This window comes from Camelus ferus, chromosome 9 (assembly GCF_009834535.1).
Source record: "Camelus ferus isolate YT-003-E chromosome 9, BCGSAC_Cfer_1.0, whole genome shotgun sequence".
Taxonomy (NCBI): Eukaryota; Metazoa; Chordata; class Mammalia; order Artiodactyla; family Camelidae; genus Camelus; species Camelus ferus.
This window is the reverse complement of record NC_045704.1, coordinates 9,957,828-9,975,675: the sequence shown is the minus strand read 5'-3', so window position 1 is coordinate 9,975,675 and position 17,848 is coordinate 9,957,828. Positions and strand designations below refer to the sequence as shown.

Here is a 17,848-nt window from a genome sequence, read left to right as displayed (position 1 = left end):
AAAATGCTCTAATTTCATTCTTTTACATACAGCTGTCCAGTTTTCCCAGCACCACTTGTTGAAGAGACTGTCTTTTCTCCATTATATATTCTTGCCTCCTTTGTCGTAGATTAATTGACCATAAGTGTGTGGGTTTAGTTCTGGACTTTCTACTCTGTTCCACTGATTTATGTGTGTTTTTGTGCCAGTGCTATACTTTTCTGAGTACTAGAGCTTTGTAGTATAGTCTGAAGTCAGGGAGCCTGATTCCTCCAGCTCCTTTCTTCTTTCTAAAGATTGTTTCAGCCATTTGAGTCTTTGGTGTTTCCATACAGATTAAAGAAAGTGTTTGTTCCAGCTCTGTGAAAAATGCCATTGGTAATTTGATAGGGACTGCATTGAATCTGTAGATTGCCTTGGGTTGTATGGCCATTTGAACAATATTGATTGTTACAGACCAAGAACATGGTATATCTTTCCATCTGTGTCATCTTCATTTTGTTTCCTAAGTGTATCTTATAGTTTTCAGAGTACAGGTCTTTTGCCTCCTTAGGTAGGTGTATTCCTAGGCATTTTATTCTTTTTGATGTGATGGTAAATAGGATTGCGCCCTTAATTTCTTTTTCTGCTGTTTCGTTGTTAGTGTATAGAAATGCATCAGATTTCTGTATATTAATTTTGTATCCTGCAACTTTACTGAATTCATTGATGAGCTCTACTAGTTTTCTAGTAGCATCTTTAGGATTTTCTATGTACAGTATCAGGTCATCTGTGAACAGTGACAGTTTTACTACTTCTTTTTCAATTTGGATTCCCTTTATTTCTTTTTCTTCTCTGATTACTGTGGCTAGGATTTCCAAAACTATGTTGAAGTGAAGTGGCAAGAGAGGGCATTATAGTCTTGTTCCTGATCTCAGAGGAAATGCTTTCAGTTTTTTACCACTGAATATGTTGTTGGCTGTGCGTTTGTCACGTATGGCCTTTATTATGTTGAGGTGTGCCCCTTCTATGCCCGCTCTCTGGAGAGGTTTTTTTTTTTATCATAAATAGATGTTGAATTTTATCAAAAGCTTTCTCTGCATCTGTTCAGATTATCATACGGTTTTTATTCTTCCGTGTGTTAATGTGGTGTGTCACACCGACTACTTTGCGAGTATTGTAAATCCTTGCATCGCTGGAATAAATCCCACTTGACCGTGGTTTATGATCCTCTAAATGTATTGTTGGAATTGGTTTGCTAGTATTTTGTTGAGAATTTGTGCATTAATGTTCTTCAGTGATATCGGTCTGTACTTTTCTTTTTTGTGTGACATCTTTGTCTGATTTTAGTATCAGGGTGATGGTGGCCTCATAGAATGAGTTTGTAAGTACTCCTTCCCCTGCAATTGTTTGGGAGAGTTTCAGAAGCGTAGCTGTTAACTCTTCTCCAAATGTTTGGTAGAATTTGCCTGTAAGCCATCTGGTCGTGGACTTCAGTTTGTTGAGAGTTTTTAAATTACTGATTTGACTTCAGTACTGGTAATTGGTCCATTCATATTTTCTATTTCTTCCTGGGTCAGTCTTGGGAGATTGTACCTTTCTCAGAAATTGCCCATTTCTTCTAGTTTGTACATTTTGTTGGTGTATAGTTGCTCATAATAGTCTCTTATGATCCTTTGTATTTCTGTGGTGTCAGTTGTAACTTCTCCTTTTTTGTTTCCAATTTTACTGATTTGTGTCCTTTCCCCCACCCCCACCTTTTTGTTGTTGTTGATGAGTGTGGCTAAAGCTTTATTAATGTTGTTTATCTTTTCAAAGAACCAGCTTTTAGTTTCATTGGTCTTTTCTTTTTTCTTTTTGGTTTCTATTTCATTTATTTCTGCTCTGATCTTTATGATTTCTTTCCTTCTACTAACTTTCTGTTTTGTTTGTTCTTCTTTCTCTAGTTACTTTTGGTATAAGGTTAGGTTGCTTTTTGAGATTTTTTTTGTTTCCTGAGGTAAGCTTGTATCACTGTAAACTTCCCTCTTAGAACTGTTTTACTGCATCCCATAGATTCTGGATCATTTTGTTTTTGTTTTCCTTTGTTTCTAGGTATTTTTTGATTTCCTCTTTGGTTTCTTCAGTGATCAGTGGTTATCAGCAGCATATTGTTAGCTTCCACGTGTTTATGTTTTTTGAAGTTTTTTTCTTGTAGTTGATACCTAATCTCATAGCATTGTGGTCAGAAAAGATGCTTGATACGATTTCAATTTTCTTAGTTTACTGAGGCTTTCTTGAGGCCCAGCATGTGATCTTTCCTAGAGAAAGTTCCACGTGCACTTGAGAAAAATGGTATTCTGCTGCTTTTGGGTGAAATGCTCTATAAATATCAATAAAGTCCATGGGATCTAATGTGTCATTTAGGGCTGTGTTTCCTTATTGATTTTCCGTCTGGATGGTCTGTCCATTGATGTAAGTGGGCTGTTAAGGTCCCCCACTATTATTGTGTTGCTGTCAATTTCTCTCTTTACGTCTGTTAACAGTTGCCTTATATATTGAGGTGCTCCTATATTGGGTGCATATATATTTACAATTGTTATTGTAAATAACAATTATAGTTGTTATTGTAAATTCTTCTTCTTGGATCAATCCCTTGATCATTATGTAGTGTCCTTCTTTGTCTCTCGTAATAGTTTTTAAAGTCTATTTTGTATGATATAAGTATTGCTACTCCGTCTTTCTTTTGGTTTCTGTTTGCATGGAATTCCTTTTTCCATCCCCTTACTTTCAGCCTGCATGTGTCTGTGGCTCTGAAGTGGGTCTCTCGTAGACAGCATATATGCAGGTTTTGTTTTTGTATCCACTCAGCCAGTCTGTGTCTTTTGGTTGAAGTCTTTAATCTGTTTACACTTAAGGTAGTTATCAATATGTGTATTATTATTGCCATTTTGTTAATTGTTTTGCATTCATTTTTGTAGGTTTTTTCCCCCCTTACTTTGTTCTCGTCTCTTGTGATGACTATCTTTAGTGTTATGTTTGCATTTCTCTTTCTTTTGTGTGTATATATCTATTATAGATTTTTGATTTGCCGTTACCATGAGGCTTTGGTATAAAAGTCTCTCAATATATACATGATTGTTTTAAGTTGCTGATCTCTTAAACTCCAGTGCATTTTGAATACCCTGCATTCATACTCTCCTTCCCTCATGATTATTGCTTTTGATATCATATTTTACAATTAATTGTTCTGTGTAACCTTTAGCTGCTTACTGTGGATACACATGATTTTACTACTTTTAACTTCCCTGTTAGTTTGTGTGTGGATGATTTCCTACCTTTACTGTATATCGGCCTTTACCAATGAGCTTTTCCATTTCATATTTTTTTCTTTGTGTGTGTGTGTGTGTGTATATATATATATATATATATATATATGTGTGTGTGTGTGTGTGTGTGTGTGTATATATATATTTTTAATGCATAGTCAGTTTACAATGTTGTGTCAATTTCTGGTGTACAGCACAATGGTTCAGTCATACATGAACATACATATATTCATTTTCATATTCTTTTTCACCATAAGTTACTACAAGTTATTGAATATAGTTCCCTGTGCTATACAGTAGAAACTTGTTGTTTACCTATTTTATGTATAGTTAGTATCTGCAAATCTCAAACTCCCAATTTTTCCCTTCCCACCCTCTTCCCCCACTGGTAACCATAAGTTTCTTTTCTACATCTTCGAGTCTGTTTCTGTTTTGTAAGTAAGGTTGTTTGTATTTTTTTTTAAGATTCCACATATAAGTGATATCATATGGTTTATCTGTCTTTCTCTTTCTGGCTTCACTTAAAATGATAATCTCCAGGTCCATCCATGTTGCTGCAAATGGCATTATTTTATTCTTCTTTATGGCTGAGGGACATTTAAGTTGCTTCCGTGTCTGAGTTATTGTAAATAGTGCTGCTATGAACACTGGGGTGCATGTATTTTTTTGAATTAAGTTTCCCTCTGGATATATGCCAAGGAGTGGGATTGCTGGATTATATGGTTAGTGTGTTTTTATTTTAAGGATCCTTCATACTTATTTTCCATAATGGCTGCACCAAACTACATTTCCACAAACACTGTAGGAGCGTTCTTTTTTCTCCACACCCTCTCCAGCATTTATTGTTTGTAGACTTTTGTGTGTGTGTGTGGGAAGGTAATTAGATTTACTGATTTATTTATTTTTTTAGATCAGGTACTGGGATTGAACCCAGGACGTTGTGGATCCTAAGAAAGCACTCTATGACTTGAGCTATACCCTCCCCCTATTGTTTGTAGACCTTTTGATGATGGTCATTCTCGCTGGTGTGAGGTGATACATGATTGTCATTTTGACTTGCATTTCTCAAATAATTAACCATGTTGAGCATCTTTTCATGTGCCTTTTAGTCATGTGTATGTTTTCTTTGGGGAAATGTCTATTTAGGTCTTCTGCCCATTTTTTTTGTTTGGGTTGTTGGGGTATTTTTATATAGAATTGAATAAACTGTTTGCATATTTTGGATATTAACCCCTTTTTGGTCGCATCTTTGGCAAATATTTTCTCCCATTCGATAGGTTGTCTTTGCATTTTGTTGATGGTTTCGTTTGCTGTACAAAAGCTTTTCAGTTTGATTGGGTCCCATTTGCTTGTTTTTGCTTTCACTTCCTTTGCCTTTGGAAACGGACCTAAGAAAACATTGCTGTGATGTGTATCAGAGAGTGTCTGGCCTGTGTTCTCTTCTAGGAGGTTTATGCTGCCATGCCTTACATTTAGGCCTTTAAACCATTTGGGGTTTATTTTTATATGTGGGGTGAAGGAGTGTTCTTATTTCATCGATTTACATGCAGCTGTCCAGTGAACCCTGAATCCGCTAACCTGAGAATGAGAGCCCACCTCACTGCCCTTCGCACTGCGCGTCTGATTCCACAGGTGCCGGGGCGACTCGGAGCGGCGCCTGGAGTTCAGCACCACGGACAGAGGCGAGGCGGGGCTCCCGCTCCTCAGCGGGGCATCCTCCCCTGCAGGCACTTCTCCCCGCACGGACCAGCCAGGTAGTCCCAGTGACGGCAGTTATACTGAGACAGGAAGCCCCTCCCCTCATTCCTCCCCCCACCCTCAGGGCCTGTGGGAACAGGCCCTTCTGTAAATGCTTAGTGGGGACGGGTAAACAGAAGTTCAGGCCAGGACCAGGGAGACTGTCTCCTCTAGGCTAAGAGGACTGTTACTCAGCAGATGGGCAGTTTGTGCCTGTGGGTGAGGGTCTGACCACCTCAGTGCTGCCTTAAACAAGAACAGATGGAGGATGTAGGGGTGTGGCTGGCTCTTCATGCTATTTTTAGCTCCATGTATTTCCTCAAAGTTCAGAGCTGTACACTTTCACTCTCTTTTCTGCACCCAGCTAGCACTGCCTGGACCCTGGGGAGGGGGGTAAGTGGTGGAAAGGGAGGGGACCCCCCCTGTAATATCCATCCCTCAGTGGGGGAGGGGTCATCTGTGGCTGACGTCCCTGTTGCTCCCTCCTTCCCATCCAGCCCAGAGCTCTCCTGGGACAGGGCTGTGAGCTGAGAGTCTGGATTTTCAATGGATAGGGGGAGGGGGCTCCTCACCTGAGAGAAGAAGCTCCAGGGAGTCAGTGGGAGTGACAGCAGGTAGGGGGAGGTGCTGTGTGAGCTGTAGCACCTGTAGTCCCATTGTGGGCTGAGGTCACAGGACTCAAGTTGAAGTTGGCCTGAAAGGGTGCAGCTGCGTCCTGCAGACGAAGGTGCTGGGTAGGAGACAGTGACCCCTCCTGGGACAAGGAAGGCATCTGACCAGGTCTCAGAGCTGCACTGCAGGGTCACGTTCCCTCCCCAGGGCACGAAGGCCCCTGGACGGGCTGAGAGGGAGGGTTTCTTGTACATTCCTGGGGAGAGGAACATCATGATCTGTAGAGAGCCACCCTCCTCCCCTACACACAACCTGGACCCTGAGCTGAGGGACCTCCATCCTCTCTCTAGGGACCGTGTCTGTAACTCCCTCTCAGCTCCTCCCAGCTCCTCTGTGTGGTCTCTTTAATCTCCATGCTCCCACTCCATTTTTCTTGGTCGACCATGGACCCATCTCAGCCTCTCCTCCAGGCTGCTCTCCCTGGACCCCTTCACCACCAGGGGTCACCCTGGGCCCAGCAGTCTGAGCTGACAATGAAGACATGGGGCAGGACAGGGGCTCCTCACCTGTGATGAGGAAGTCCAGGGGTCGCTGGGGGCTGACCATGCGTAGGAATGGTAATGTCCACTGTAGCATCTGTACGGACCCCCATGGGTGTGATTCATAGAGCCCGGGGGAAGTCGGGGCTGCGCTGCCTGACAGCTTTGAGTGGGGTGAGCCCTTCATCCTTGGTGAGAGGGAATCTGTCAAATCAGGCCTCTGAGTGACACTGGCGGGGCAGGCTGTTCCCAGAGAGTACCACTGGACCAGCTGGGCTGAGGGAGGGCTCCTGCACACTCCTGGAGAGATCAGCCCACTGAGACCCCTGACACCAGATGGTCACAGGGCTCCCCTTGGTGACCGTGGGGCCTGAGTCAGCCCAGATGGAAGGTTTGGGGAGGTCACCTGGAAAGGAATCAGACCTGAAGTGTCAGGGGTGCCCCTTTCCCCTCAGTGTCCCCCGCTGTCACCCCGCAGCCCCTCCCAGACTGGCCACCATCAGCCCAGACCCGCTGTGCTCCCCCCAGATGAGGGGGCAGTGTTAGATTGAAGCAGGAAGTGTGGGGAGAACTCCGCCAGCTGGACCCGTTCCCATGGGCCCCTCCACACCCTGCAGGTGTATGTAGGTATAACCCACATAATAACCATGTGGTACAGCGGTGAGGGTAAAGGGACGTGCGTGCCGGTAGGACTTCTGCATCTCCCTTGAAGAGCTAAAACACTCTCACTTGACAGGTCAGAAATGTTCATGATAATATGTAGGAGAGCCACTTAAGTAGCATTCAAAGAGGTTCAGTCTAGCAGCAACTGAATAATTAAAATGGAATATTAAAAATAGTTTTTAAATCCAAGAAAAGTCAGGAAAGGGTAAGCAGGAGAACAAGCAAAGGGGACAGACATAAAAAAGAAAACAAAGTGGCAAGTCTAAATAACACAGCAGGAGTTACATTATGTGTAAATGGACTCAACACAGCACGTAAGACCAAGGTTCAAGGATTGTTTCAAGAAAACAGCCACAAACAGAACCCTACACCATGCAGTCCAGAAGAAGCGCCCTTCTAACACAGTGCTGAGAACGGGTAACAGTAAAAGGGCGAGCAATGTGTTCGAGCCCCAGCAACATTAACGTGAGATAAACCAGACGCGACGTGGCGCATGGCTTCACGTCCACGCACCGCGTAGAGCGGCCAGACCCCCGCCAGCGGGGGCCAGAGTGGGGGCGGCAGGGGCGGGGGCAGGGGCACGGGGGCTGCTGTTTAATGGGGGCAGAGATTCTGTTTGTGATAATGAAAGTGTTCCGGAAAATGGACAGTGGTCATGATGGCCTAACTTGACAAATGTACTTACGGCCACTGAATTCTGCACTTTAATAATGTTTACATGGTGGTAAATGTTATGGGATGTGTATGTTCCCACATTATAAAAGTGGAAGGATGAAAAACATACTATACAAACGTAACCAAAGGGAAATTTAAGGGGTTGCATCAGTTTTCATTTTCCACAAATTACCACAAGCTCAGCGGATTAAAACCACAAAAATTTAGTATCTTATAGTTGGTTCTAGGAGGTCAGTACATGCATTCAAGCTCACAGCCATGAAGTCCAGAAAGAAGGAGACATTTATTTGCTTCATCTCAGTCCAGAACTGGAAGTCTGAGAAGTGGTTGAATTTTATATATCGAGCATGTATCCAGTGATGCTGGAAAACACCTTTCTAATTGGACTAATACATCTTGATATTATTTTGGATTTTCTCTGCACACAACCGTGTAATCACTGACTGATACAGCATTATTCTTACCCACTTCAGAGCTTACCTGCTTTGCTTTACTGAATTGGTTGGGACCTCCAGGGCCGTGGTCACAGAAGGGGTCGCAGGGAACATACTTGCACCATTGCCAATTATAGAGGAAGGGTTTCAGGTTCTCACCTTTACTAATGATGTCCAGTGTTGATGGTCAAACATGCCCTCATCCAGTACAGGAAATGCCCTTCTGTTGCTGATAAGTTTTTATTTTCATTAGGAATTGCTGGTATGTTTTATCAAAAGACTCGTCTGCATCTGTGAGATGATTATTTTTTGCTTGTTTGAATAATGTGTTAAATTACATTGATGGATTTAAAAAAAAATCTTAAGCTACTGTATCCTTCAAAAAAAAAAAAAAACCCCACAGTATAGTCATGCACTATGTCCTTTTTATAGATGACTAAATCTTCTCTGTGAATACTTAGTTTAGAGATTTGCAGCAGAGCTCACATGAGAAATCTCCCCGTGACTTTCCCGTTTTCTCAATCCCTTGCCAGGTTTTGGTGTGAATATTTTCCTGGCCTGATAAAGTGTGTTGCCGTGTATTTCTTCTTTTTCTATTCTCAGGAGAAGTTTGTGCAGTTTTGGAGTGTGTGTGTGTGTGTGTGCGCGCGCGTGCACGCGCAGGCAGTGGGGTGTTTCGTAGGTGCACAAGGTGTTTGGAAGCAATCACAGATGAAGCGTCCTGAACACGTTGCAAAATGATCAGCAGCGTAGCATCACTTAACACCTCCATCCCGTCACATAGTTGCCATTTCTTTTTTGTGGTGAGAACATTTAGCGTCCACTCTCTTCACGACGCTCAAGAATAGGATACAGTGCTGTCAGCTCTAATCACCAGGCTGTACATTAGGTCCCCGACCTTACTTGTTTCGTAACTGGAACTTTGTACCCTCTGACCAACACCTCCCCTCCCCGCTTGCTGCAACCCTGGTAACCACCTTTCTAATCTCTCTTTCTCTCAGTTTGACTTCTTAAGATTCTACGTAGCTCAGTTGTGGGGCAATTATTGGCTAGAGTCAATGTATTTACTGGACGTATAAAATGATGACAGATTTTCCATTTATTCTTACGTCCGTTTAGTACATTGTACATTTAAAGATGCCCATTTCATCTACATGCTCTGCACACTGGGCATCACATGGTTTCTATGTTCTGTTACTGTCTTCACAAGTCTCCGGGTGGTGGCGCTGCCTGCAGCGTCTTTCCTGACACAGTGAACGTGCGCCGTCTGGCCTTTCCCTTGGCCATTGTGCTTAGCGTTTATAAACATCATTAAAGTTTCCAAGAATGAATTGTTTTGCTTTAACTGATTTCTCTCTACTTTCTGTCTGTCTTCGTTATTAGCTACTCTTGTCATTATGAATCCGCTCCTTCTACCTTCATTTAGAATAACTTGCTGTTCTTTCCCTAAATTTGTGTCATGATACATTAGGTCATTGATCTTAAAAAGGCTTTCCTGATGTATTCATTCCTGGTTCTTAGCTTCCTTGACCGACAGGTGGGACGTGTGATATTTATGTCATCATTCATTGGACACATCATCTCACTTTAGTTTTGATTTTTAATTCGCACATTGATAACGGAGAAGTCTTTTGAATTATTTCCACCATGTAAAGGTATTAACTATGTTTGATGGTAGAATCAGGTGACTCCCAAAGGGCCCCAGGGGCTCCTGCGGTCTGTGTTAGGAGTCCAGGTCGGCTGGTGGCCATCAGGTGGTGTCCACTGCGGGCAGGTCCTGCGCCTTCCGGCGTCCCTGCAGTCCCCCACCTGGAGCGCGGGCTCTGGGTCCCCTGGACTAGTGGATGGCAAGTGTGGCGTACAAGGTGGGCTCTGCCGGGGGCTCCCCCGACCGGGATGGAGGGGCTGCAATCGTCTCCCATCTGAGAGTCGAGTGGGTCACATCCTGGGGGCATGTAGATGGGGCAGCCTGCAGTAGGGGGAGAGAGGGAAGGTGTGTGGTTGGGTTGGAGGGGGGGAGCCAGAGGGCTGGAGAGGATGGGACCCACTTGACTGTCCCTCTGACTGTACTCTTCTGCTTGTCTGTCCTTTGTGTCCAGCAGTCCCCCGGACAGGGGAGAAAGACAGTTGGTGACTCCTCACCTTAGTCTTGATCTTGAGTGGTTCACCTGGGTGTATGTCCCTCCCTGAGGGTACGTCCCATCCCGGGGGCCTCCATCCTGCCTGTTCTGCTGGAGGGAGACAGTGAGACAGGAGCAGCACCTCCTGGACCCACTGTGATCTCCTCCAGTGAGTTCTCCACTCTGTTGCCAGAGTGATGCTTTAAAACCTTAAATGAGATCAGGTCACTTTCCTGACAGAATCTCCAGGGGCTTCCTGACACCTTGGTGTCTCTGGCTGCTCTCTACGGTTCTGATTTCTGTATTAACATGTTATCTCTTGCTGATTTGGCTCCAGCCACACAGCCCATCTTCCTGCAAAAGCATGTCCCTGCCTCAGGACCTTTGCACTTACTGCCTCGCCCCTGCCCCCCATGCTCTCTGTCTCCTTCTCTTGCTTTACTTTCCCTATCAGGACCTTGTATTCTAGGACACTAGCCTGCTATTTGCATATAGTCTCTCTCACCCACCAGGTGAGCTCGAGGAGTGTGGACACAGTGTGCTCACGGCTGCACCGGCAGCACCGCCAGGGAGCCGGGGGGCTGCTGCTCGCCCTGTGCACCTTTGCTGGGTGAATGAATGAAGGAGAGCCTAGGGGACCTGGGGAGGTGCACTTATTCATGCATCCTCTTGAGACCTGGGGCTACGCTCCAACAGCAGAAGGTCAGACAGAGGACGAGGAGCCAGGAGAGGGGACCCCGAAGGAGGGGCCATGAGGTCACGAGGAAAGTGGAGGGGTGGAGTCAGAGCAGAACATGACCAGGCAGCCCAGGAGAGGTCAGTGTGGGAGCCGCTGGGAGCTGGGATGTGAAGACAGAGGAGTGTCCGTGGGACTAAGTCTGGCAACAAGAAGGCCTCTGGTGGCCTGGACGGGAGCAGGGGTCTCACCTGATGGTCCAGCTGCACCCCCTCCGCAGGCTGTGTGTCGTTCTCGGCGGCATCTGCTGGGGCAGAACAGAGGGTGTGACACTTGCCCTCATTCCCTGAGATCTCTCAGGGGTGGAGCCCCCGCCTGCACCCAGAAGGGGCATATATGTTTCAGTGTTTCATGAGATTGAAAAAGATGGAAACACCGTACATTTGTGCATGTGAGCTGACATTAGGTGTTTTCTTCCTAGATTTTCAGATCTGAGACTCTAATTTTTTTTAATGGAGTATATAGCTCATTTACAGGATTATATTAGTTTCAGGTGTATAAGCATAGTGATCCGGTATTTTTATAGATTATACTCCATCTAAACCAAATAATGGCTGTAATTCCCTATTTGACACAGTGTATCTTTGTTGCTTATCTGTTTCATACATAGCAGCTTGCATCTGCTAATCCCACACCCCTAATCTGGCCCCCTTCCCTCTCCCCACTGGCAACCACTAGTTTTCTATATGTGTGAGTCAATTACTGTTCTGCATAAACATTAATTTGTATTATTTTATAGATTCCACAATAAGTGATAACATAGAGCACTTGTTTTTCTCTGACTTATTTCACTAAGCATAACATTGTCTAGGTCCATGCACGTTGTTGCAAGTGGCAGAAGTTCATTCTTTTTACGGCTGAGTAGTATTCCATTGAATACATGGACACCACATCTTCTTTATCCATTGATCTGCTGGTGGCCACTTGGGTTGCTCACATACGTTGGCTATGGGTTATATGAATATTGGAGTGTAAGCTTCTTTTTAAATTAGTGTTTTCCTTTTCTTCAGATACATACCAGCAGTGGAATTGCTGTAATCATATGGTAGTTCTATTTTTAGTTTTTGAGAAAACTCCATACTGTGGAAAAACCAATTTTCTAAGCTGACCTTGCCCACCTCTGGTTCTCCTTTGGCTGGTGCCATAAGCCCACCTCCTCCAGTGGCCAGGGTCCCCCCGTTCCCTACTCACCTGACTTCCTGCGTCTTTCCTGACACAGATAGCGGATGAGGAGGAGGAGGAGGAGGACGATGACGACGAAGGCCACTGAGCCTGTGATCGGAACGTTCACGTACCACCTGAGACCTGGGGCACCTCCTGGGGGACATCATGAATGAGCCAACAGTGCCATTTAATTCAGCATGTACTGTGTCCCAGACGTGTGGGATGTCTGTAGTCCATGCAATCATCTCTAACCCTCAGGACAATCATGCAACCCCTCCCCATCCCCCATCATCATCACCCCCACCCCACTCCTGTGCAGACGAGGAAACTGAGGCACAGAGAGGAGAGTCACAAGACATGGGCCACCCAGCCTGGGTGTGGCAGCGCTGGCTGGATCCCAAGACTGGGGCCCCTGTGAACCCCCCTTGTGCTGCCCCCCAGGCGGACACCAGCTTCATTTCTGAGGACTCCTCATCAGTGGGGGGGCCTGGAGAGTCTCATCAGGAGCTGAGGGTCCTTCCTTGTTACCCTCCCCTCCCTCGCTGCAGCAGGGACTGGGGGAGGGCAGGCTGGGGGGTGGACTCTGCTTCCCCACCCAGGGTCTGACCCACCCTATGGGGCCCTGACGCCCCTGGGAAGGTCTGTGCTGAGCTGGGGTCTGCCCTCCTGAGCTCTGGGAAACCCAGGCCGTCATTTCACCTCATGTCACAGCAGCCTGTGAGCACGGTGGGACCAGGGAGCCCACAGACCATGAACCTGAGACTTCAGAAGCCACCTGCCCGGTTGCCATGGCAGGAGCAGCAGAGCTGGGACTGGACCCGGGGTCTGACTCCAGCCCGTGCTCCTTCCCCTCGGGCTGAGCTCCCTGAGCTGAAGGGAAAGGGCTGGACGCCCCAGACCACTGTCCTGCCCGTTCCCCTCCCCCCAGGACAGTGTCAGCATCACCGCTGCAGAGGGGACAGACCCATCAGGTCACGTCCTGGGGCCTCCCTGTGAGGCCGCCTCTCCCGGGGGATCACAGCCAGAAGTGAGAACTGAAGGAAATATAAGCCCTGGGCCAGATCTCACCTTTTACACATGGGGAAACTGAGGCCCAGGCTGGGGAAGGGGGTCTCCAACTCTGCATCTCCAGAGGTGCCTGAACTGAGGGCATCACTCAGCCCTGCCCCCCAAGTACCCACCACCACCTCCCACGGAGACCCTCACTTACGTGTCTGCGGGCCTGACTCCATGGGAGGGAGGAGCCGGTTCTCAGGGCCTCGTGGGGGTCAGGACAGGGGTGAGGGGCAGGGGGGTGCTCCTCCCCACGTCAGCCCTGCTGCTCCTCCCCCAGGGTGGACCCAACATCTCCCTCTCCATGACCCCCACCCTTCATCCACCCGGCCTGAGAGCCCCTGGAGCCCTTGTGGTCCCCCCGCATCTCTGCCCGGCTCCCAGCCCCCCACCCCGGGGACACAAGCTGTGCTGAGACTGAGAGCAGGAGTCAGATCAGTGAGGACCTCAAGAGACAGGCCTGGAGTGAGGTGTCCACTCACTGGGCAGAGCCCAGGGACTCTCCAGTGTGCAGTTGTGCCCTTGGGTGGGGCTGGGGGTTCCCAGAGGATCCTGGGTAAAAGGACTGTCCTTGAGTGAGGGGCTGGAGCTTCCCCAGGGACCCCATCTCTGCTCACACTCTTCTGCTGTACCTGCCCTGGGGCCGCCCCGGCTTCCTCCCTCCTCCCACCTGAGGCCTGGTGACAGGGACGTGGGAAGGGCAGGGTGGGAAGGCCCTGTTCCCCTCCTGTCCCTCTGAAGGGCGAATCCCTCTTGGGTTGACCCTCCTTTGGAGCCCCCCTCACTCCCATCCTCGAAAGGGGGTCTCCTTCAGAGCTGACCATCAGCACACAGAGAGGACAAGGCTGGAGCCCCTCACCTGAGACCGGGAGCTTCAGGGGGTCACTGGGCTGTGACAGCAGGTAGGGGGAGGTGTTGAGTGAGCTGTAGCACCTGTAGGTCCCCCCGTGGGCTGCGGTCACAGGACTCAGGGAGAACTCGGCCCGGTACTGCCCACCTTGGAACTTTGATCTAAGACGCAGCGGGGGATGGGCTGCCCCCTCCTTGAACAGAAGGAAGGTGTCCATGGAGATCCTTGACTGACACAGCAGGGTCACACTCTGTCCTGACGCCACCATGGAGCCCGGCTGCACCGAGAGGGAGGGGATGCCACGCAGCCATCCTAGAGAGAGGAAGGGGTGAGGGGCTGCTGGCCCACCTGGTTCTGAGCTAAGACTTAGCAGGGCCTCTCTGAGGACCCGCATCTCCTGCCCACCCCCTGTCTCTCCCTGTCTGTCCCTCCCTGGGGACCCCACCCCCCTGATCCAGCATCACCCCTGGGGCTCCCCCAGCAGGGCCTGTGCAGAGTCTGGGTCCCTCACTGACCCGCTAGCTCCTCACCTGACATCCGCAGCACCAGGGCATCACTGTCCTGTGACCTGCTGGTGAGGCTGTGATAGTAACAGCGGTATCTCCCTGTGTTGTGCTCTGTCATGTATGAGATGGAAAACGTGGCCTTGTCCCCGGGCTCCAGTGGGCGCTGTGTGTCCCAGCGGGCTAGGCTTCCCTCTTTATGCAGACGGAACTCCTGGGCCCCCAGGGTCCCCTGACACCAGATGGTCACGGGCCTCCCCCAGGGGATCACAGAGCCTGGCTCAGCCCAGATGGTGGGTTTGGGGAGGGTCCCTGGAAGGAAATCAGAGGCCTGGGGTCACAAGACATCCCACCCCCATCCCCCAGCTCTCAGCCCCACAGCCCCCAGCTTCCCCATCCTTCAGCCCAGAGCTGCTGTTCCCCATCCCCATTGCCCGGGGAGGGGCTGGCCCGTCCCCACAATGAGGAGGGGGGAGCGGGGACACCTGGGCACAGACTCACCTGCCTGCACCTGGGTCCTCACGCCCACACTCAGCCCTGGAAGAGAGGTCCCTGTGAGAGATTCACCCTGAACCCTGAGCAGAACCTCCCCTCCCCTGAGCGTCCTGAGCCCCGGGGTCTCCTGACAGAGCAGGCCTTGCTGTGGGAGGGTCCCTCCCAGACCAGGACCGCACTCCCCTCCTCAATCTCACCGAGACACAGCAGGGCCGTGAGGGTGGGGGTCATGGCGCCTCCTCCCTGTGGTCCAGGCTGTGCAGATGGAGGAGACACGGTGCCCTCAGCACGGAGACCCACAGGGTGTGTCCGCAGGGAGGCTGGTTTTCCCGTCATGGGCTGTCACGTCAGCAGCCCCACGGGAAGGGGAACTGCCCCTCCCCGGGAGCCAAGCCCTCCTCTCCTCAGGGCTGGGGTGGGCAGCAGGCCTCTGCACATGTTCTGACCACATCTGAAGCCTCGCTTGACCCATCAGCTGCTGCCTTCCTGGCCTGAAGCCCTTTTACATCCAAGCATCAACACATACTTACTGGGAGTTTGCCGTCTGCCTGGAGGGACATCCCCGGACACGACAGATTCAAACCCTGCGCTTGCAGAGCTCAGATTAGGGGAAAAAAATCTGTCTTGTTTCCTGTTTCTGTTGCGCCAGTACCGCCGGCCGGTGGGGTAAAGCCACCCAGAGTTACTACCTTGCAGTTCTGGATGGCAGAAGTCCAAGCTGGAAACCCCTGGATTAAAATCGACTTGCTTTCAGGCTGTGTTCCTCCTGAGGGCTTCGGGGAGGAATCTGTTCCCTTGCCTTTCAAACTTCCACAGGCTGCCGTGTCCCGTGGCTTCTCCCCCCAACCCCCGTCTTCAGAACACATCTCTCTAACCGCTGCTTTCAACGTACGTGCTCTTTGGCTCTGACTCCTCTGCCTCCCTCTTTGCCTCATAAGGTGGTGACACAAGACACCCCCTGGATAAACTAGGGCGTCTCCCCGTCTCCAGAGCCTCAACTTACTCATATCTGCGAAGTCCCTTTGCCATGCGAGGTGACACGTTCTCAGATTCCGAGGATTGGATGTGCACGTCTTTACGGGGTCATTATTGTGCTTACTGCTTGCCTTCAGGAACTTGTTGACCACATCCCATATAAACCACTTCCATCTGAAGACGGGGTGCTGCTGGGGAGACCTGTGTCAGGCTGGGTGGGCAGCCGGCTCCTGGGCCATGATGGGCATCTCATGCCATGTAGAGACTTGGCTGCTGTGGCCAAGCATTCAGTCTGCACTGAAGCCTGTGTCAACGAAAATTCAGTTATCAAGCTAAGAAGAAAGAAATAGAATTTTATTTGAGACAAACTTGGGATTGTAACCTGGGAGACAGACTGTCAGAAATTCTGAGAACTGTGCCATGGGATGCAGTTTGACACATTTTTGATACAAAGAATCATGTATCTTATTGACAGGTTAACGTTATACCTAAAATGTATGAGAGATGTTGATGCATTTACAGAGTGAGCCTTTAGGTCCCTGTGATGCTCTGTGCAGGAGGAGAAAGAAATACTAATCTTAAGACTTACAATGCTGGTGTCAGAAGAAAGGGACCATTTTCCCCAGAGGTTGATTACCTCTCGCTGCCCTGAGGAGGTCTGTACGGGGACGCATTGGGGGCATGTTATACGTGTTTTGATTTTGACTTAGTTCGACTGTCCTGCTATAGAGAAATTCATTATTTTTCCTCATCGCCAGTAACAACTCAGGAGCTGTTTCACAAAAGCAGGATCGTTCTCTGCAGAAATGTACACAGTTTATGGCTCTCTCTCCTCCCTGGATAAATGGCCATGTTGAGAGGAACACCTCATCCCCAATTCTCTCATAAGGAATTCCTCCTCTGTTTCAGGTGTGGTGGTGAGTCGCCACTCCCGTCTCAGCCTTGATTCACTCCTAAGCACCCACCTCCCAAGGCCTCACCTGCAGACCCCAGCAGAGTCTTCCCACCTTGTATGCAGGACCTTCAAGGAAGTGGCTCGTTCTGCATTTCAGACCAGGTTTATGCTACCTGCGTATTCAATGTCTAAACAAATTGTCCCTGATAGGGAAGGGAGTATATTTCACAATTTGTCATCATGATTCGGTAGAATAAACAAAGTAGTGAAGCAAATAAAAGGGCCCATGAAATTATAAGCCACATCTTCTCACTGTCAAGTCATCAGCACTTCTTAGACTGCATTCCAGTTCGTAGAACACAATAAATGCACACTTGCATAATGAAAATTACATTTTAATAAGGTGTAACTGCTTAGTTGATTATTGCTTATTTTAACTATATATTAATAAATTGATAACATGCCACTGAGAAGACTAATATCCATTATTGGTTAGCTTGTCATCAGGCAGTGCATGTCACAGACCCTGTGACCACCTGCGAACGGACGCTCCTGGGAGCGGGGAGGCGGCGGCCACCGCGCAGGCTCAGCAGCTGCTGAAATTGTTCAGCGGAAGTTTCATGAGGAACATGCTACGCGCACGCGCTCCGAGTTCTCCCCACAAACCGATGCCGAGTCACAAAGGGCAAATAACAGCTTTACCGTGCAGAACCCCGGGGCCCGCCGAGTCAGCCCAGATCCGGAAAGCCCAGGTCCCCAGCGAGGAGGAACAGGGACGGTGTGGCCTGGAGAGGCATCCGCCCCAAATAACTGGGAAGCGGTTTGGGCAAACCTTCCCTCCTGGTGCGTCCTGCTCTCTGTCTCCCCGGAGTCCCCCCCTCATCCCCCCCGGGCCCCGCTCTCATCACCAGCGTGACCAAGGCTGTAAGGAAGGCGCCCAGGGGCTCCGTTCCTGCGCTCGTAACTGTCATTAATCCAAGCAGGCTTCCGTGACCCGGGAGGGTCTGGAGACGGACACAAACCGCTGACGTCTGGGAGAGGGGCTGAGCTTGCAGTAGGTAACCTCTTTTTCGTGTTGTTAGTTTACTTTACCTGCAGCTCTTCTAAAATAACTGAGTATAAATGCTAATG

The 17,848-nt window shown here is 48.9% G+C and overlaps 1 protein-coding gene across 3 annotated transcripts; it reads right to left on the bottom strand.

The window, feature by feature from the left end:
* Positions 1 to 9,512: 9,512 nt before the first annotated feature.
* Positions 9,513 to 15,191, bottom strand: LOC116666008 (leukocyte immunoglobulin-like receptor subfamily B member 4). Of its 3 annotated transcripts, none has more exons than XM_032487835.1 (7): positions 15,045 to 15,191; positions 14,854 to 14,889; positions 14,380 to 14,664; positions 13,859 to 14,161; positions 11,974 to 12,099; positions 10,974 to 11,026; positions 9,513 to 9,895 (listed from the first exon to the last, which is right to left on the bottom strand). In XM_032487835.1, exons 1-7 carry the CDS (start codon positions 15,181 to 15,183, stop codon positions 9,764 to 9,766), a joined length of 1,074 nt encoding a protein of 357 aa, XP_032343726.1. In that variant the 5' UTR covers positions 15,184 to 15,191; the 3' UTR covers positions 9,513 to 9,763. The 3 variants fall into 3 exon arrangements, with proteins under 3 accessions (XP_032343726.1, XP_032343725.1, XP_032343727.1); XM_032487834.1 differs by having other exon boundaries at positions 14,854 to 14,904; positions 15,045 to 15,093; XM_032487836.1 differs by lacking the exon at positions 14,854 to 14,889 and having other exon boundaries at positions 14,380 to 14,466; positions 15,045 to 15,177.
* Positions 15,192 to 17,848: the final 2,657 nt, after the last annotated feature.